Source organism: Mytilus galloprovincialis, chromosome 5, assembly GCF_965363235.1.
Source record: "Mytilus galloprovincialis chromosome 5, xbMytGall1.hap1.1, whole genome shotgun sequence".
Taxonomy (NCBI): domain Eukaryota; kingdom Metazoa; phylum Mollusca; class Bivalvia; order Mytilida; family Mytilidae; genus Mytilus; species Mytilus galloprovincialis.
This window is the reverse complement of record NC_134842.1, coordinates 70,703,374-70,725,270: the sequence shown is the minus strand read 5'-3', so window position 1 is coordinate 70,725,270 and position 21,897 is coordinate 70,703,374. Positions and strand designations below refer to the sequence as shown.

The 21,897-nt window shown below is 31.3% G+C and overlaps 2 protein-coding genes across 2 annotated transcripts; one reads left to right on the top strand and one right to left on the bottom strand.

Moving 5' to 3' along the window:
* Nucleotides 1-357: 357 nt before the first annotated feature.
* On the top strand, nucleotides 358-1,865 carry LOC143076333 (S-adenosyl-L-methionine-dependent tRNA 4-demethylwyosine synthase TYW1-like). Its single transcript, XM_076252052.1, has 2 exons — nucleotides 358-516; nucleotides 1,568-1,865. Exons 1-2 carry the CDS (start codon nucleotides 391-393, stop codon nucleotides 1,778-1,780), a joined length of 339 nt encoding a protein of 112 aa, XP_076108167.1. The 5' UTR covers nucleotides 358-390; the 3' UTR covers nucleotides 1,781-1,865.
* Nucleotides 1,866-15,085: 13,220 nt separating this feature from the next.
* LOC143076332 (uncharacterized) lies at nucleotides 15,086-20,152 on the bottom strand. The gene is made up of 2 exons (XM_076252051.1): nucleotides 20,098-20,152; nucleotides 15,086-17,174 (listed from the first exon to the last, which is right to left on the bottom strand). The coding sequence occupies exon 2, from the start codon at nucleotides 17,169-17,171 to the stop codon at nucleotides 15,516-15,518; it is 1,656 nt and encodes a 551-aa protein (XP_076108166.1). The 5' UTR covers nucleotides 17,172-17,174; nucleotides 20,098-20,152; the 3' UTR covers nucleotides 15,086-15,515.
* Nucleotides 20,153-21,897: the final 1,745 nt, after the last annotated feature.

The following is a 21,897-nucleotide window of genomic DNA, read 5'->3' as shown; positions in this document are numbered from 1 at the left end:
AATTTGATGTAGATTTACAAATTGTAGTAGCAAGCATTGATACAGAAAAAAATAGGTGGGTCCAACCTGGTACCTTGTAAATTCTTTTCTTGATTCACATAAAATGTATGATTAATTTTGGATTGTTTTGACTGCATGTATAGATTATCCGGTTACATTTTAATTATTAGTCTGATTGCAGATAGATTCAGAATAAAAAGAGGTAAACATGTATTCACTCGGTGTGTTAAAACTCACCACAAAATCATCTGATATTCATAAAGTAGACTGGCTTAAATGTTAATAGCTGTTAATAGCTGCTTCATGAACCACTACAATTAAACCAAAAACGATTTTGTTTTTTCACAGGGTGTAACTTACTGTGGAGAATCCAAAGCCTCAAGCTGGACAATGCAAAATGTCCCCTGGCATGAGGAAGTAGTACACTTTGTCAAACAGCTGACAGATAGATTAGATGAATACGAGATAGAGTCTGAGCATGAACATTCTAACTGTATGCTTATTGCTAATACTAAGGTGAGTTCTATTACAAGAATCCTAAATTTCAAGTTTTTCCAACTAAAAATAAATCCTTTATTTACATGTGAAATTGTTTGCATCACAATAGAAAATATTTGAAAGAAAAGTGATTGTTTTTGAATGTTTAGGAGGTTTGTCTCCAAGCTTACGATTGTCTGAAGTACTATATATTAATTAATAGGTTGTTTTAATAACTTAATAACTTAATAACTTTTATAACTTCATATATATATATATATATAGCAATTGCTTTAATTAGAGTAGCTTACTTGATTTAACCCCAAATAAAGTTCTGTAGCTGGTTCCTTCACACCACTCAAACACTCTCACTAAGTATTACAACATGCATCACTTCATCCAACTCACTTCACTCAAAAAAAGATATAACATACTTGAAGAAATGTGTTGAATCATTAGATTGTTTTCTTCTTCTCAAAGTAAATCCCTCCTCTCCAAGAGCACCTGTGTCACATAGAGACAGAACATCTTAACACTCCAAAAAAAGTATTAAAAACTCACACCACTAAAGAAATGTTTAAATCAGCAGAGAGTAATAGATTATCTTCACTTAGTTATTTTCTTCATTCTTGGAGCACCCATATATCTCAGAGACAGAACTTGACTCACACCTTTCAAAAAAAGATAATTCTACAAACTATCACTGCTGATAAATGTTTTGATCATCAGTGTTTTAGGTTGTCCTCTTTTCTGAGTTATTTCTTCAGTTCCAGGAGTACCTGTGTAACACTGAGACAGAAACTACTGATTAAACATTCAAACTTCTATGCAAAAACAACTGACAAAATAATCAAAACTATCAACATAATGCACCAGTGCATAAAAACAGTTTGAGAAACCCAAACCAAAGATGTGTTTCACCATAAACATTTCAAGTAGTCTTAAAGAGACCCTTGAGCTTGTTTTTTCTAGTTGTTAATATAATTCAAAAGGAATTTCAAAGTTTGCATCAAAATTGATTGTTAAGTAAATCAAAGTCCAATTAAAATCTTTACATCTGTAAGGAATATATTTTTTTCTTTAATTACAGTTTAAAGTGGATGGTGAATGGTGGACGTGGATAGACTACCCCAAATTTCATCAGTTAATTAAGGGCTTTAATGAATCACAAAAGACATTCTCTGCTGAAGATTACATGGCTAAGACTCCACCATGGGCTGTGTTTGGAGCAAAGGAACAAGGCTTTGACCCTGTGGAGACCAGATTCTTCAGAAAAAAACAGAAAGATATTGGAGGATGCTGATATATGCACATGTTTTTTACCTGCTGTGATTTTTTAATTATTGTCATGATATTGTTATGAAGGATATTAAAATATGTAGTATAAACATGTCTAGAGTTTTTGATAATTCTAATGTTGTTTGTTATGATTATTTCATTGGAGAGTGTTGGGTAACCAAAATGTTATTCATATTTACATCTGTTTTATGAAAAAAGGTGTAAAGGTGTAAAGTTTAATTAGTGTTGACGAAATCTTTTATCTCTGAATATGTGAACTTGATTTTGAACTGTACATAATAAAGGCTCGGTCTTGTCATCACATAGTTGAGTGCAATAAACTTTTTATTTCAGTTTGGAATCAGTGAGAATGAATGAGAAGTTCAATGAACATGTCCATTAGCCCCTTCATTATATCCTATATCACCATAATAAATCATATTTATCCATCACATGTTCTTCGTCATTTATGTTTTATTTTGAACTTATATAAAGGTTATTTATGAAACAGGTGTTGCACCAACTGACATTTTTATCTGTTTTTTCTACTTGTTTTATGGTTGGGCAATATTTTTGCTTCATTAATCCTATTCTCTTTATTACAGCATATTAAGATAAACTGAATGAATAAAAGCTCTTCTTAATGAATATGAGAGATTTTTTTACAGATTCAATGCAAAGGTTTCTTTTCTATTTGTTCATTGTATTGTTAATTTTTAATTGCACGTTTTTGTCAAGCCTGCAACTTCTGTTGCAAAAAGCTCGACATAGGGATAGTGATCCGGTGGCAACATTAACAAACTTCTTAGAAGCTTTATATTTCATAAGGTAGAAGACCTGAATCCTTTGTATTTAGATGCCTTATGATGCAAAGTTTCTGTCTGTCATATGTCCATTGTCCTTCACCTCATTTTCATGCACAGTTCAGTGACTACTTGAAAAAAAGTAAAAAATTTTAGTAATCTTCATTTCTCTCATATTATGAGGTACTGTGATAGTACTTTAATTCGTAGGTATCAATTTTCGGTTTGAGCAATATTTACACGTTCGTGGGTTTTTTAATTCATGGATTTTAGTTTTCAAAAAAAAAAATGAAATGAAGGAAATTGCAAAGAGAACATTGACCTGTGTAAATCGTATCGATCACACTAACCCGAGAAGAGTGATCAACAGATTAAAGATCATCAAAGGTGTTAATTAGGCCATAAACATGTTACCCAAAGAAAACATTTACATAAACAATTGCTGTAAACGTATCTTGAATTGTAAAACAAAAAAATCTGACTTTCAACGATCAAAAATATCTTTTTTATGACTGAGAATTAAAGATCAAAGGTTGTCCAGTTTAGGTTTTTAAAGAATAAATAGGTATAATCCTGCTTGCAGTTGTAGTTCATAGTGCGTTTGCCCTGTGACTACAGTTATAGTATTCTCAAATTTGGCGATATTCAATGTATTATCTAGATCATATCAGTAGTTAAACTTACATTGGGATTTTTCGATGTCTTGATTTGGACAACAGTTATTTCATTTTGGATAAAGTCATCCACGAAAACCACGAAAATTGGTTCCCCACGAATAAAAGTACTTTTAAAGTAAAGGATAACCATATTTGGTATGTCAGTACCTTTCAAGGTCCTCATACTTGTTTTCACTTGACCTCAACCTCATTTCATGGTTGAGTAAATCAGATTAAGTTTTCGTGGTCAAGTCCATGTCTAAGGTACTATAAGTAATAGGTTTACTATATTTGGTGTATCAAATGATTGTAAGTTGTACATGTCCGTCTAACAGGTGTCATTTGACCTTGACTTGATATTCATGGTTACCATTTAAGGGTTGTAGTTCATGACCAATATCTGCAATTCCTAATTTCCGTGGCACGTAGTGTAATGGGAATTAATTGTCTTCTCACGTAGTAGTTCGAAGGCGTATGAATTTTTTGATCGAGAAAAATTATTGTGTTAAATGATAGGTGTATATATGGTAATTTCTAGCTCTGCCTTACTTGAGTGAACATCAATTTTTTTTCTGAGTGCCATGATGGATCCGGACATCGAGAATAGTGTTAGCGGATTGTCGGGGCGAAAAGTCGAATATCACAGAATGATCTATTGTTACAAATGGAAGGGATGTTTTCAATAAAACTAACAAGAATTCGATCATCAACAGAAGGAGAGATCCGAATTTCAAATGAACAGGTTACAAATGAACTTTCGTGAACGATGTCTATAAAATTCAAAGAAAGTCGTGTGAAATGGAAAGTGGTACAGGAATATACAGCGAATCCCCTCTCATATGATTCCGAGGACGATCGTAAAATTCTGAGAGCGCAGACACGAGCGGAAAGGAAAACAAAAGCAGAGAAAGCTAAGAAGAAAAGACCAACGCCGTATTGCAGGCCAACTTTAACTGCTACTTCTAGTGATACAAATGGAAAAGCAAGTGGGAGGCCCGGAGTTTGCTATAACTGCTACAAGCCTAGTCACTAGAAATTTGAATGTCCAGAGAAAAAAACGAAAGTTAAGTACTAATTTATTTAATGTTAATAAATTAAGTAGCATTTGCTCAGATTTACTATATGATAATAGTTTTCAGGTGAATACGAATCACCTAACTGATAAGTCTTTAAAATATTTCATGAATGATGATAGTATTTGTTTACTGGAGCGTGAACGTATCGAACAGGTGTCTAGCCAGTTAACGGTAAATTCAAGTTTACTCACACCTGTAGTTAAATTGAAAAATCAATACACAAGTGGAGAGATATAGGCACAAGCATGTATATTGTAAGTGTTATAGAAAAGGGATACGGTATTTCATTCAAAGAACTACCAGAAAATATTATATTGAGAAATGATAAATCTGCTAGGGATAACGGGGAATTCGTTATTGGCGAGATTTTAAAATTGACAGAAAAAGGTTGCATTTCAGAAGTTAAAGAGATACTTTTTGTGGTTAATCCTTTAACAGTAGCTTTTAGTAGATCTAAGAAGCCCCGTTTAGTTTTGGACTGTAGGCATATCAACTAATGTATACACTAGTTTAGGTTTAAATTTGAAGATGGTACAGTTGCAAGAGAATTGTTTGAAAAAGGCAATTTTTTTATTTAGATATGACCTTAAAAGTGCATATCATTTGGAAATATTAGAGGAACATAGAACTTATTGAGTTTCAGTCGGGATTTCAATGGTATAACAAAGTACTTGTATTTAATGTTCTTCCTTTTGGTCTGGTCAGTGTGGGTCATATTTTTCCCAAAGTTCTTAAGGAAGTGATAAAATACTGAAGAAATCAGGGGTTGAAGATAATAATGTATCTTGATGATGGGCTTGGTGGTGCAAATGATTTTCAATCAGCTGAAAGAACTAGCTCGTACATAATATCTAGTTTGTCTGAATTTGTTTTTTCAATAGCTGAAGAAAAATGTGTTTGGTATCCACAGCAAAATCTGACCTGGATAGGTTTGGAATGGGATATGGAGTTCGGGAAACTTAGAGTTTCCAGTGAACGTATAGACAGATTAGTTGATGTTATCAGTAAAATACTTTTCTGTGTCGGAAAAAAATTTGCACAGTGCAAAGTTTGTTGCCGGAATTGTTGGTCAGATTATATCAATGCAGGCTGTGTTTAATAGGTTATTTAGTTAGGCTTAGAACTAGAGAATTGTATAACTGTATACTTTTAAGGGCAAGTTGGAAGTCACTTGTTGCTCTGACAGCTCCAGTTGTCGAGGAGCTCAGATACTGGTTAAATTCAGTAACGCAGTTAAATGAGCAAGGTAATGATCTGCATGAGTCAGATATATGTGATTTGGTGGCGTTCACTGATGCCTCAGAAGTAGTTTTTAGGGGCTATATTGTGCCAGCAGTTGATGGCATATGTGCCGAGTCGGTCTGTGACTCGTTAGAAATTCTGACTGACTGTGGCCTAGAATTACCAGGTAACAGTTTGAATACTGTAGTAGGAAGTTGGACAGTATTGGAAAGTGGTAAAAGTTCAACATGGCGTGAGCCTGAAGCAGTAAGCAGAACAGTGAAAAGTTTGTTAAGATGTTTAGAAAACCATTGTTTAAATTTGAATACAGACAATAAGAATGTAACTAGTATAGTTAAAAATGGTAACAAAAAATCGTAACTGCAAAATATTGCTTGTGAGCTAAATTATTTATGTTCAGAGAACAATATTAAAATTAATCAACATTGGATTCCAAGAGAATAAAATAAAATTGCTGATGGTCTGAGTAGATATTCAGATTGCGACGACGGGGATATTAAAGAATCTGTATTTCAAATGTTAGATAAGTTATGGGGTAGACATGCAATAAACAGATTTGCTACAGATTACAAGGCTAAATGTTCGAGATTTAATTTAAATGTTGGTGTAAGAATACAGAAGCAATTGATGCTTTCTCACAAAACTGGTTTGGTGAAAACAATTGTTTAGTACCACCACCAAATGTTGTTTGTAAGGTTATAAGAAAACTTTGCAGTGATTAGGCAAATTATACATTGGTGGTTCCATTGTGGTATTCTTCACCTTATTGGTTGATGTTACGTGATATTTTTGGCAATTTGAAACATTTCATAACAGACAAGCATCATATAATGAGCAATAGCCCTGTTGCTCTCGGAAGGAGAAATAATGGTGTATTTGGGAAATATATGAAATTTTCCTTGATTGCATTTAAGATCAGATTTGATTGGTTTTATTTTGTATTTTTGTACAGAGTTAACGCTTGGACGTTTTGTAACAGAAGCCGTGGAGGATAGTAGTATCGGAGAGGATCATCCTTTACATGATTTGATGGATAGTTTTTCGTCGAGACTGCTTGATGCCAGAAGTGACAGTGCTGTTAGAAAATATAATTATGCTTTTAAATAATGGAAAACGTTCTTGCATGAACATAATTTGACTTATTTGCCAGCCTCACCGATTCATGTTTCTTTATATTTAGTTCATTTGCTTGATTCATGTGCTGCATACAGTACAATCAATAGTGTTTTTTATTCCATTAAATGGGCTTATGACATGTCAGGTCAGTTAGATCCTACAGAGAATGCTTTGTAAAAAATATAGTTGAGTCGTCTAAACGTACTGCTAAAGCTCCAGTTGTAAAGAAAGATCCTGTGTTTCAATGATAATTTGATAAGTTTATGTTCTATGTTTCAAGGGTCGAATGATTTAAACGTTGTTAGGGATCTGGCTATGATTTTACTGAGTTATAGCGCCTTTCTTGGATTTAGTGAGTTGAGTAATCTGAAGTGTAACGACATTATTTTTAAAGAATGTTGGTATGGCGCATTTAGATATTTTTTTCAGACAAGTATTTATTTCGTCCATTGTACAAATCTAAGAATAAGTCTGGTTTAATTCAGGTTAATAAACTGATCAGCTATAGCACAGCTAGAGAATGCATACTGAAGCGTTTGAAATTAGTTGCTCCAGAGTTGAATCTTGGTTTGCACTCTTTGAGGTCTGGTGGTGCCACTGCGGCGGCTAATTCGGACGTTAACGAAAGGTGCTGGAAGCGCCAGGGTAGATGGAAAAGCGATTCTAGTAAAGATGGTTATGTGGCTGATTCTATTGAAAACAGACTAAAAGTGTCGAATCCATTAGGTTTATGATTTATGAATCGCAAGTTTGGTGTTTATAAGTTTTTGTTTAATTTGAAATTATTTGTTTATACAGTCAGCTAGACTGTATAAACAAATAATTTCTTTGTTGTTTTCTATATACACAAGCAGCAAGCTAGTCGACAAACATACGTTTGTGTTTTAGTTGTTTATTGGTAGAACTTAGTGTTGCTATGTTATGAACATAAAGTATAAAGAAGACTTGCTAATTTCCGTGGCACGTAGTGTAACGGGAATTAATTGTCTTCTCACGTAGTAGTTTCAAGGCGTATGATTTTTTTTGGGCGGGAAAAATATTGTGTTAGATGATAGGTGTATATATGGTCATTTCTAGCTCTGCCTTACTTGAGTGAACATCAAATTTTTTCACTTTCACGTTAAGAAACGTTTTTTAAATATTAAGTATATAAGTATGTTCAAATTAGCATTAAAAGTTCAAACTTTTTTATATATATAGGTGGTAGGGCTATACAAACGTAATCGGATTTGGTTATTTCAGACTCATTTCTGTCTTCAAATTATTTTCATTTAGCCGCAGTCTTTTGACTGATAGCAGATTATTTGCATTTAACATTTTAAATGTTTTCTTGAATGTTTTTTTAACATTCTTATATCAAGTGCGGTCCAACACTTGGGGTTTCACTTGGCATTGGCAAAAGGACACAGGTTTCTAAAAGTAGATTTTCCTGGACGGCCACGAAACAATTAGATATTAGTAGAAGGTATTAGAAGGTATTATGATTGCCAGAACTTTTAATGTGTATTGATGTGACATGTTTGTACATATTTGTTTGATAAAACCGGCAGCTCAGAAAATACACAAGCAGCAAGCTAGTCGACAAACATACGTTTGTGTTTTAGTTGTTTATTGGTAGAAGTGTTGCTATGTTAGGAACATAAAGTATAGAGAAGACTCTATATTCACTACATTGTAAGTAAAATAACTTTGAAGATAAAAAACAGCAACATTTTTGTGGCATTATTTTATCATTTCAAGTTCCAAGAATCTTAAACAGCATTAAAATTTTAGGTTTCAAATTTAAAAGTTGCTTTATTTGAAAACAAAAGAAATTACTGTAGATAATGCATTTAAGCTATATAACAACTAATTTGACTTGATTTAAGGTAGGACAATACAAAGATTTTTTTACTTCCAATCTCCAACCTTTAAAATGCTGTTACTTTCTTAAAACTGCATATAAATTAATGAAAGAGGTATATATAGATAGATAAAAGATTAATCGTTTAAATGAATGAAATATTTTTGTTATGCAATCATTATGTAATCAATTATTATGCAATTAATTGCAAAATCTTGGCCAGTTCACTTGAATGAATTTAGCTCTTTCATCTCTATAAAATTGAGAATGGAAATGGGGAATGTGCCAAAGAGACAACAACCCGACCATAGAAAAAAACAACAGCAGTAGGTCACCAACAGGTCTTTAATGTAGCGAGAAATTCACGCACCCGGAGGCGTCCTTCTGGCCCCTAAACAAATATATACTAGTTCAGTGATAATGAACGCCATACTAATTTCCAAATTGTACACAAGAAACTAAAATTAAAATAATACAAGACTAACAAAGGCCAGATGCTCCTAACTTGGGACAGGCGCAAACATGCGGCGGGGTTAAACATGTTTGTGAGATCTCAACCCTCCCCCTATACCTCTAATGTAGAAAAGTAAACACATAACAATCCGCACATTAAAATTCAGTTCAAGAGAATTCCGAGTCTGATGTCAGAAGATTTAACCAAAGAAAATAAACAAAATGACAATAATACATAAATAACAACAGACTACTAGCAGTTAACTGACATGCCAGCTCCAGACTTCAATTAAACTGACTAAGATTATGATTTCATCATATGAACATCAGGCACAATCCTTCCCGTTAGGGGTTTAGTATCATACCATCATAACATATATGAGAAGAACATAACCCGTGTCATGCCAACAACTGGTTTTGAATAAATGTGTTTAGTTTCGATGCAAAGACCCTATAAATGAATCAATATTGACGCCAAAATATGCAATCTTTAATGACCTGACAACAGTATCGTAACTATGCTACGTCATCCCAGAATAGATTATGGTTAAAGCTTGATAAGTATTTCTTTGGACTTAAACAAGATTTATATCTTTGTGCTGTTTATATCCCCCCTTTTTCATCAGCACACTATGATATGACTTGGAAAATCTTGAAAATGAAATTAGTTCATTTTCTATATTGAAGGACAAATTATTTTAATAGGGGATTTTGATTCTAGAACTGCAATGAAAGCAGACTATATAGAAAATGACTCAGATGAAATAAATAACTTTGATGGTATTGACCTTCTTCCAGAGAGCTATATAACTGATATTGAAATCAGAGGAGTAAACCAAGATAGCACTTTGAATACATTGGGGAATAAATTACTTGAATTATGTTCGTCCTCAAGGCTACGTATACTCAATGGTCGTTTATTGGGAGATTCCCTGGGATATTTTACTTATATGTGTAATACTGGGTTCAGTATAGTTGATTATGCTATTGCAAGTGAGAGTCTCCTGCCTGAGGTAAAATACTTTAAAACAAATGACTTTACATATTTATCAGATCATGTTCAAATAAACTTATATATGAATTGTTCTATTATATCAGATACATGTATGAAGAAATGTTTAGATGAAAAGAGATGGCATTTGATAAAATCATACAAATGGACAGAATTGTCATCTTCAAAATTAATTGATGTTCTATCAACAGAAGATGTTAAAAAGGAAATTTTAGATTTAGAGATGCAACATTTTGATAGCAATAAACTAGGCGTTGATGGTGCAACTGAAAAACTTACCAAAATTATACAAACTATTGCAGAAAACACATGTAAAGCCATAGCTAAACCAACAAAAAAGAAAAAGATAAAAATTAAACAAGTATGGTCAGATAATGTAGTATATGAAACAAAAAGACAAATAAACTTTTTAGGAAATAAAATCAAGAATAACTTAAATGACAAAAGTTTAAAACCTAAATATTTTGAATTATGCATGTTATGTAAAAAACTAAAAAAAAAATGATTAAACAGAAAAAATTTGAATATCACCAAAAACTTTATAAATCACTTTCAGATAATTTTAAAAATAATCCAAAAGAATACTGGAATATTCTAAAGGCAATAAAAAAGAAACCAAATATTGAAGAAGATATTCATGAAAATAAAATCATAAAACATTTTCAGCCTCATATGATAAATCCTTTGTAAATAAACTGGAATGTGAACTAAACATTCTAGAAGATAATATTGAATTGAATATGGAAACTGATGCACCAATTACATTTGCTGAGGTAAAATTGGTCATTTCAAACCTTAAAGTAAACAAATCAGCAGGCCCAGATAGAATTGTGAATGAAATACTCAAACAATCACAACCTGTGATAATTAATTCTATTGTAAAAGTTTTTAATTTGATTTTAAAGACAGGTAATTATCCAGATTCTTGGAAATTATCTTTCATGATCCCTTTACATAAAAAAGGTGACAAGTTAGACCCTAATAATTATAGAGGAATTTCTCTTATAAGTAATCTACCAAAAAATTTTAATGCCATATTGAATAATAGACTAATCAAGATTGTTGACAAACAATTAAGTGATTGTCAGTTTGGTTTTAGAGAAAATCACAGAACAGCTGATAGCATCTTTTTATTAAAGTCCTTGATAAATAAATATTTACATAAAGAGAAAAAAAAGATTTATGCCTGCTTCATAGATCTGAAAAAGGCTTTTGATTCAGTATGGAGAACTGCTTTACTTTATAAATTATGTAAAATGGGAGTTGGCAGGTCTTTTTATAGAGTTTTAAAACAACAATACTTAAATACTAAATCATCTTTAAAATATAAAAATTATGTATGACTATCAGAATATTTTAATATTGCTAAAGGGGTTAAACAAGGAGACACACTAAGCCCCACTTTATTTAATGTCTTTATAAATGATATCGTAAACATTTTTGAGAGAAATGATTCAAGTCCCCTTAAGCTTATAAATAGTAAGGTGGGATGCCTCCTTTTTGCAGATGATCTTTTAATCCTGTCAGAATCAAAAGAGGGTCTTCAAAACAGTTTAAATAATGTTAAATTATATTGGAACAAATGGCAACTCTCTTTGAATACAAACAAAACTAAATCCATGATTTTTAGTCAGTCAAAACATAATAGTGAAACATCACATATTTACTATGAGAATAAAGCCATAGAGAGTGTAACAGAATATTCATTTTTGGGAATGTTGATAAAATGTAATGGAAATTTATCACAAAGAACTTTAGAGTTGACAAAAAAGGCAAAAAAAGTATGTTTTGCAATAAAATCCTATACTAAATCATTGAATAATCTACCTATAAAAGTAGCAAATAATCTTTTTGATTCTTTAGTAAAACCAATTATGACCTATAATTCAGAAGTAACATATTTGGATACATATATTTCTTTTCATCGAGCCTTATCTTCAGGAAAAGAAATTAATCAACTCGATTTTATAGACAAAACCCCCATTGAAAATATGCATCTTAAATTTTGTAAATCTACTCTAGGAATAAGAAAAAATGCATCCAATTTAGGAGCAAGAGCTGAATTAGGGAGATTGCCTACCGAATGTTTTATTAAAACACAAACCCTTTTATATTTAGCTAGACTATATAATAATAATATTAATCCATTGATAAAGGAAGCTTTTTCTCTAGCACAGTCTCTAGATTTGACAGGAACTTACTCATGGTATACATATGCAAAAAATATTGTTAAAGAGACTAATGTTGACCTTAATATTCTTTCTAATTGTAAGGACATAAAAGATGTAAATAAAATAAAAAACGATATAAAGTTAAAAATGAAAAATAGATATGAAGATTTAATTCAAAATAAATTTCAAAACATTTATGATAAAAGTAAATTTTTTCTTTATAAAAAAATCAAAAAAGATTACAAACTAGAATCTTATCTTAATACATCTAATTTTCAGATAAGGAGATTAATCACTAAATTTAGAATAAGTGATCACTCCCTTTTGATTGAAAAGGGGAGATATTTTAAAATCCCAAGAGAGGAACGACGTTGCCATAAATGTAAAATACTAGAGGATGAGAAACATTTTTTACTCTATTGTGAGTATAATAAAACTCTAAGAAATGATTTTTTTCCTCACATATGTACTGAAAATAATAACTTTAATAATTTAAATGAAGAAGAAAAAATTCAATATTTACTAAATCCATCATCGCCTTTACAAACAAATAAGTTAGGCATGTGTTAGGATCCTTCTTGAAAAAGTCATTAGAACTTAGGGCAGGGGACTCTTAACAACTTGTTTGTTGTTAAAAAAAAAAAATTGATGCTGTTGTTATTGTGTATGTTTAACATGTATGTTTATTGTGTTTATTGTGTTAATATATGTTGGTCACAAACTGTAAAGTTTATATGACAATAAAAAAATATTTGATTTGATTTGATATATCTATATATATAAGTCTATTCAAAGGTTTTGTTAGTTTTTGAGGTGAATACTGACACCTTTGTGCTTTATAAAGAATATTTCCATAAAAAATTGGTCTACACAAGAAATTTCAACGTTATCTTAATCAACACATCAGGAGCTACTAAAGGGTGTCTCAAATTATTGCTATCGTATTCCATTCTCTCATAAATTTGTAATTAGTGTAAACATCCTTGCCACATAAAAGTAGATAATGTTTGATTAGGTGTAAAATTTGATCTATACATTTTTTTTCGAAAACTGAGACACCCTTTGGTAGATAATGGCTCTAGGAACAACATATAATAAAATCAACCCTCTCGTAGACAAAGTTATCATTATGGTTGATAACATAATTCTTGTATGATACAAACATTGCATTAAATTGAAAGAGTGATCTTTTAGCTATCCATAGATACCACTATTATAAATTTTCAAGCATTATTAAGAAGGTTACAGCATTTTAAAACTGGGGAATTGGAGGTATAAAATCTTTGTCTTGTGCTACCTTAAATAATATATACATAAATAGGGTTTGCACATTTTGTCTTGTTGTCCAGATCAGAAGTACTTGTTTCTGTACTACCAATCTTCTGGGAACTAGTGCGCTCGAATATGCAACTGAAAGTATGTTTAATTTTTCAGCACTTGTAAGGATATAGTATAGTTTTGGTACATTGTTTGACACACAACGACTGCCAATTTTTTAACCGGATTTTCGAATTAAATATCGATTATTAATTTGGGGATGTACGGCGGACGGTTGGGCAGGCAGGTGTCTGCCAAACAGTGTCTGCACCATAACATGAAAACACTTTGACAAATTTTTTTTCAAATTTGAATATGTTGTTTACTGTGACTAAATAAAGGTCTTGTTCAATTTTCAAGATTTTCATCTTTCTCTTTTTGAGTGATCACCATTTTTGATATCCAAAAGTGGTATTTTTTAATATTTTATCTTGTCATATTATGACTGTGGTAAAGTATATGGTAAATGTCTTATCCCACAATTATAATTGGAGTGACAGATTTATTTGAAAATTTTCTATTTCGTAAATGGTGATAATTATAAGCTATATATAGTATTAAACATTTTGAAGTTAATTACACTACTAATAATTTTATGGTGTGTATGTTTTTCTGTAAAAACTAATTTTCTGAGTGATAGCTAGTTTTATAAATGTTTTTTTTTGTGTCTGTTAATTTTAATTTTTACTTGATCCTGTTTGGGGTTCCAGATATGAAAATGCATCAGATAATAATCTATTATTTATAAGTTAAAAAGTTAAAATTAAGATAAGATAAGTTGCAGATCTATATAAGTATGTTACAAATGAAAGAGTAATATTGGGAACCATCAACTATATACATAAAGTTTGATTTTGATTTCAACACTAAGTGATAAGATAACACACATCTGTTAATTTTCAATGCAATCGACCAATTATAATTGAAGTGACAGATTTATTAGAAAACTATTATTTATATTAGATTGTGATTTAAAAATGATTATAACATCACATCTCTTTTATAATCCTGGTACCTTTGATATCTCTTTAAGTCATATCTAATTGTGTAGTCTATGGTGAACTCATATTTAATTTTAGATTTACATTATTGAATCATGGATATAAAGGTTGTTTTGTTTCCATTTGAACAGAAATGGTTTACTCAGTATATCATCAAAACTTGAAATATGGGGGTTCCTGGATATGCTGATTCTAGCAATGTCCTTAGATTGGATATTGGATCATAATAGGTAAATGTTTAACTTCAAATTTTTCAGTTCTTTGAACACATTTATTTTGTGTCACAAACACATGCTGTATCAAATATTCAATCACAATCCCAATTCAGAGCTGTTAAGCTTAAATATTGTGTCCATACTTGCTCAACTGTTCAGGGTTTGACCTCTGCAGGAAAATCAGATTTGCTATCTCTCTGACAGCCTCTTGTCTTAACTTAAAAAAAAGTAGCTTTTTATTCTTAAAATTGCAGTGTTAAACACAGAAGCAATGCGGCTATGAACAGGATGAATTAGTGGCTTCATATCTTAATAGGTGAACATATCACCTTTTTAACTTTTTTTTATTCGTGCGTCACTGATGAGTCTTTTGTAAACGAAACGCGCGTCTGGCATATATACAAAATTTAGTCCTGGTATCTATGATGAGTTTATTTTTTACTGTTTCCATCTGTATGACCCTTAGGACAGATAGTACTGCCTTACAAGGTTAATATGCATTACAAAACTCTACCGTTTATCGTTTTTTATTCGGTAAATATCTACACAGAGACAATATTATTTCGGACGGTTATCAATAATTCTCGATGAACCCAATGTAACAACTTTAAAAGTGATGACGGAAAGTAATAAGAAAGCACTGTTCCCTTGAATTTTTTAAAGATATTTCGTACTATTTCATGGGAAATCACCAGTATGAAGATTTGTATAGTTTTCTTCCATACAAAATGTCTTTTTATGATAAAAAAGATATACTCAATTATATAGTCATATTTTTTTTTAAAGTATCTTCTTTATTCAAACAGATGCAAAGGTAAATGTTCGTTTACTTTTCAACCGATTATTCTTTGTTTTTTATTTGCACAAAAATACCAATATCTCTTTTGTAGTGAAATTTGAAATAAACAGTTTAGAAAAGTCGTTACTGAATTCAAAGCCATATGGACATTTAAATTCCTCACTTTTTGTCAAAATAGTTTTGATAGATTTATCTTCAAACGAAAACAGCTTAAACTTTGCTGGTCCATATTCCATTAAATATGCATTGTTTGAGCTGTCGGTTTTAACAGCCATCACTCGACTAGTATCATCTGAGGACATTGATACAATGGTTCCGTCTAATTTAACACAATTTAATTTCGATTTTACAACATTAGCTTGAGCATAATAAAGTTGAGTTTTTGGTCCAATTGATAGGGAGTGTACTAAGCTGCCTCCAACATCAAGTGTTCTCTTTAAGTCACCGGTTTTGCTTACAATGTATATTTTGCCGGAACTACCTACAGCAATTTGATCGTCAATAAGTGTAATACCATGACATCGTCCTGGTGATTTGATCGTTTTTCCTTTCTTCATTGTAACTATATCTACTGGTTGAATAGAGTTTATTGTTGGAAGTGTAATCCATGCTAAATTCTTTTCTTCTTCCATAGCTATCCCCCACTGAATTCCGTCCATTTGAATTGTTGCCAACTGTTGACCTTTGTCTGACATAACATATAAATTGCTACCGGTATAATTACACAGAAATAATCTATTGTCTTTTGTCACACCTATACCGGCAATAAGTGCACCAGCTGCTTTGAATTTGACATCAAGTTTAAATTGTGTTGGCATCTTTCTCTGCTGCTGTAGGGCTTGTGCTTGTTGAACATTAAATGGTTGGTATTTGATATCAAACGAAGACTTCTTTATTTCAATGGAACCAAATGATTTTATAACGGACAACAAATCGGATTCTTTAAGCGAAAGAGAAACATCTTTTTGGCAAGACAGAAGTTGTTGAAAATCCTTGGCTTGACCTTTTAATTCTGCTTTGATATTATGTAGTAACATAAATATTTGACTTTCTGAGCCATATTTTGTGACAGATTCAAACTGTTCGGATATATTTTGTATCTTTGTTCTGCGATCGCATATTTTTTCAAGATCGTCACTAGATTGTTTTGACAGGTTTGTATGTATTTTGTCAATTTCAGACATGATAGCTGCTTCCATTTCTTGAATACGCTTCTTCAATTGTTTCTCCAAGGTTTTAACTTCTTGCTGAACATTCTCTTTACTGTCATTAAGACTGATCATGCCTTTTCTCTTTTTATCTTCCAGCTCGTTAACAGCGGTATTAAGAATATGGACATCCGTGTTAATTTCTTCATACATGGTTGAACGTTTGACTCCTTTGGCAGCTACTTCAATTGGCAGTAACTTTTCACAAGATCGATGATCATTAGCCATGCATGACTGACAGCACAATGTATCGTGGTCACAGCAAAAGTATTCTAAAAGCATATTCGGATGAACATCGCATGATTTATTGACAACGACTGGATTTCCGTCAATTACGTTGACATCAATAACATGATGGGATGCACATGATTTAATGCTTCCGTGAACATCTAAACATTCGGAACACAGTGCATCCTCGCAGTCTGTGCAATACTTTATAGCTTTGGTGGATTCACTTCGTCTTGAACAGGTTCCACAAAACATGTTTGGGGATTTTGACGCCATTTCCTGAAAAAAAATTTAAACACTTTAATTTTGTATTTTTATGCGTAGAATATAGATGAAATTTGAATATATTTGATGCGGAATATCTGACTGTCTTCATACTTATATTTGAAACTATATATTCGAAAACTTACATATACAAACTGTAACTAAAGTCAACGTATGTTATTTGATTTGTTACCTATTATTTCTTATTATTAGTCGTCTACAATAGTTGTTGCTTAAGACTACTTATGTGTCATCACTCCTATATTAGTTTGTATGTGACTGAATGTGTTCCCATGCCATGTTTTGTTTATTAGTAGCATTTTTTGTTTTTTGTTGTTTTGTTGACACGGATTCCCTGATCATAAGTTTGTAATTATTATCAAGAAATTAATTTCACATTTGGTAAACCTCTTAGCGTTGTGATAATTATCTTTAAAGACCACTACATAAAGTGATCTATAATTAGAGAATTCAAAATAAATATTTAGGCATATATACGGTGTATATTATTCTAAATTTCATGTTTTTGTGGGTTCATATACTAGTAATACATAATGATTATGTCATATTTAAGTCAGTGGTATAAAGTTTTCAAAAACATAGTTTCAATATGATATGTTTCGGCAAATTTGAATTTAAGGGGTCAATTTATGAATGATGACTATTATTTGACGTATGTATTTATTGGTAGTGTATTTAAGGCTGGTTATTTCAGACATTAAAAGTTTCTATATATAATACCTATAAGGATTTACTCTTATATATGTACAGATAAACTCGTTATTTGTAATGTTTGAAAACAAGAATAAAAATGCAGATCGATGGCATTATGATTGCATGTGGAAATCACACAGATCTATGAAAACGTAAAGCAGTTCACAGCAGAGATGTTATCTAAAGATGAAAATGCCAAACAATCTTCTGGTATGTTAGTCTAATAACATTGCTAATGTACACTCTGCTACGTTTGTTTAGTTTAAAAAAAGTGTGAAATGCTATTATCAGCGCGACAAGTTCATATTGGTTTACCCAAAATATGGTAACATTGACTAATTGAAATAACATAAAAGAGCAGGAGATGAGAAAACTCCTAAAACTAATTTGAGTATAATTTTGGGAAAACATTTTTAACTCACTAAACTAGAAGCAAAAAATAGGATAAATATATTTTTTTGATTGAACAACAAAAATGGAATCAGATGTGATCAGGCATAAAATGATAAATTGTTTGCTTCCTTCCTGGACACAATTCAGAATTTGCATTAATTCTATTAAACTGATATTATTAGTTACATAGTGTGCTAGTGACCTAATACGGTTATATGGGGTCAGTAAATTCCACAGTGAGTGAGAGCGAAGCTCGAATCCCCATATGGAATTTACTGACCCCATATATACCGTATTACGTCACTGGCACACTATGTAACGAATTTATCTTACCGACTATCTTAACGTGTAAAATTTAGACCAGTGACCTATCAAAATAAGCAAGTTTTCATTACAGTTAGCCTTAACATGATTAAGAAACTACTCCATTGATCCTACAAAAACAGATGCCAACAATGACAACTTGTTAGATTTTTAGTGTTTTATGAATTTATTTCAATCTTAATCATCAATTTCTTCGTCTGTTGAAACCTTTACTGAGATTTTTTCTCAGTACTGTTTTGTTTTTCTAAAGGGACGTAACGCCACTACTAACTGTGTATCAAATAAGCCCCGCCTCCCTACTACCTTATATGGAATATAAAGGGACGTATACTCCACTACTAACCGTGTATTAAATAAGCCCCGCCTCCCTACTAACCTAATATCAAATATACACGGTTTCCACAAGGACGCTTTTAACCAATCATATTCCTAGAAATGTATAGGAGGTAAGATAAAATGATATCCTTTTCCAAATATTGGAATTTCAGACCTAAATACTAAACATATCCATACAGTATGACTGGTATAATAAATGCATTAAAGTTACCCCCAGCAAAATCCATAGCGCATAGCTGATTACTTTTGGTAGTTTTAACATCACATTATTTTGGGAAGCGTCTAGTTATTGACATAGATGTACTGAAGTATAAATGGTTATATCTAGTTGAAAATAATAGTACTTCAAAAAGATAAAGCAATCTTGAAAAAAATTATATTAACATAAAAATGATATTAACATAAAAAGCTTTAAAATCGTTCTTTTAAATTTAAATTTTTATAAAGTTGACACAACGAAAAACTGCAAATCAAAACAGCATGAATAAAAATGTAATGTAAGTAACCACCTATCAGTGTCATCAATCAGCATTTCAATGAAGTCAGTGAATAATATAGGACGAACAAAATAATGTAAAATTTATAAACTTGTATGTGTACTATCTTACAAATTTCGTATATTGTTTAATTCTCTTTAAGACCATTAAAATCGTGCAAGGAATATTAAGTGTGATTTATAACTATTTTGTGTTTTATACAAAACAAATTAAATATTCACACCCTATTTGTCTTTACATTTAATATGCATTTATATAGATAATTATATATGGATCAGTCCCTGTTGACCCCGAAGACAAGACAAGATAAGACAAAGGAACTTATCGAATTAAACAAATGCTTTATTTATATATGCAAAACATGCATTGAAAATGTGGAAGTAAATACTAAATCTAGCAGTTGTTTAAGGTGAGATGAACATCTCTGTCTTTAATTCGTAAACAATCAGATATTAAGATCATCGGAGTAAACCGTACGACAGTACTTTGATTTTATCGTACTATACAAGGAAGTATGATTATAATGGATTTACCTGATTTTTATACCGTTCTATTTACACCCCATTTTAAGTATTTTCCCATGTTTCTGAAATTTATGCTTACCTTTACTGTTTTTTGACAGTTCAGCACAATACTGCAGTTATATATTTATATTATTTTAAAGGAATATTTACCTTTCCGATGCAATAATAAAACTTCCACTGGGTGACTTGGACTTGAGTCGACCGATAAAAGGTAGATAACTTGTGTTTGTTTACTACCTGTGTTTTAACCGCATTATAATTGGATACTCTAAAATTGGTTATTATCTATATAGATATAGACAGACATAAAATGTTGAATTTGAACAAGGTTTTGGCAGAAGATGCATCAACCCCTTCCCTGTCAATAATGAATTTTAAAGAAAAGGAAACGAGCGGACATTTTTGGTAAACAATTTTTGCATGCCATATAAAAGATATACAACCTCAGACGAAAGTGGAAACTTTCAAAAGACTTGTTGTATACTTCGACTGTCATTGTCTTTTATTAAACGCCTCGTTTGTCTAAGTTGATATGGTGTAAGAAGTTCAGAATGTTGCGCGTCCAATACCTTTTCGGGACAAACCAAATACAAAAATGTATCGAAAATATAATTTATATCCTTTTTTTTGAGAATTGTGAGCTGTTGGCAGATCTTTGTTTGTGTCTGTTAAATTTAAAAATCTAAAACTTGGGATTATTTTGAGGTTAATATACTATATAGCTCTATGTGTATTGTTAAATACTCCTTTGTTGTTGTTTTGCTGATGTATACTCCACATCTCATTTCTTGCTAATCACTGTCCAGGTATCACAACTTATCCTCTAATTGCGTTCAGTCTTACCTTTTAACAATGCAGAGCGTCATGCTGTTTGCAGAATGTTTTTGGTATCTTAACACTTGTTCCGTTGGAGGTTTACTAATTTATATTTAATTCTAGGAAAACGTGGTTTATACAATAGTTATATTTGAGCTTTGGGTTAGCTTTTAGTGACTGCGAGTTCTTTTAATCGATAGTATATGTCCTTATTGACTTCTATAGTTGTTATTGTTTTGTTGTTAGTTTTGATCTGGGTGAGTATGCTATAAACACGGAACATATACTTTATGCTGTGACTGCAAATGTACCTTGACATTTTTCAGGCGCAATGGATTGTGATGTTTGTCCTCCACCCAAAATTAGTTTATGTGTAGAACTCGGTGGTTGTCCGACTGGACAACTATTATGTGTTAACGGGTGTGGACATAAGTGGTGAATTCTTAACCATTGAAAACAATTCCCAAATATTTCCATCATTCGCAAGGTATGAAAGTACAATAGGAAAACTTAACATCGAAATGAATTAGACAACAATACATTAACTAGAGTACAGTACCTAAAAAAAAGTTAAAAATATAAGTTTATGTTTTTGTAAATTGTCCATAGCATATTAAAAACGGAAGCGATTCTAGGATGAGAAAGGGGGTATGATCAGTATGAGAGTAATTTATAGATTGTCGGAGAATCAAAGTAACTACTAGAAAAGAATAGCAGACGATATATTAAAAAAATGGATACACATTTTTTTACTTTTTTTAAGACTATGTCGTAACATTGATACGAGAATTAAGCACCAAACTATGAGCTTGGTTGAATTAAAAATAGACCGAATCAATGTGCATTGTATAACACGAGTGAAAAAAGAATCCCAAAACAATGAAGTATAAATTATTTACTTTTTTATTTTATTTTAAAAAGTTGTCAATTAAATATCAACAAAGCACCAACCATCTTACAAGCAAAATAATTAGGGGATTATGTGGAAGTATTAAAATTGTAATATTTTATTTAGAATTTAGATTTTTGTATTCTATTAATGTGTTAATCCTTATTTAATCCGTTCGAAAAAAGGATTTGTGAATGTATCTTTTGTTTTTAAAATTACTAGGAAGAAAATTATTTTGAATACGA

Excerpts from the sequence above, each read along its gene's own strand:
- LOC143076332 (XM_076252051.1), bottom strand. The coding sequence starts at position 17,171 with ATGGCGTCAAAATCCCCAAACATGTTTTGTGGAACCTGTTCAAGACGA.
- LOC143076333 (XM_076252052.1), top strand. The coding sequence starts at position 391 with ATGCAAAATGTCCCCTGGCATGAGGAAGTAGTACACTTTGTCAAACAG. Across the intron at positions 517-1,567 it reads TGCTTATTGCTAATACTAAG|TTTAAAGTGGATGGTGAATG; the intron begins GTGAGTTCTATT and ends CTTTAATTACAG.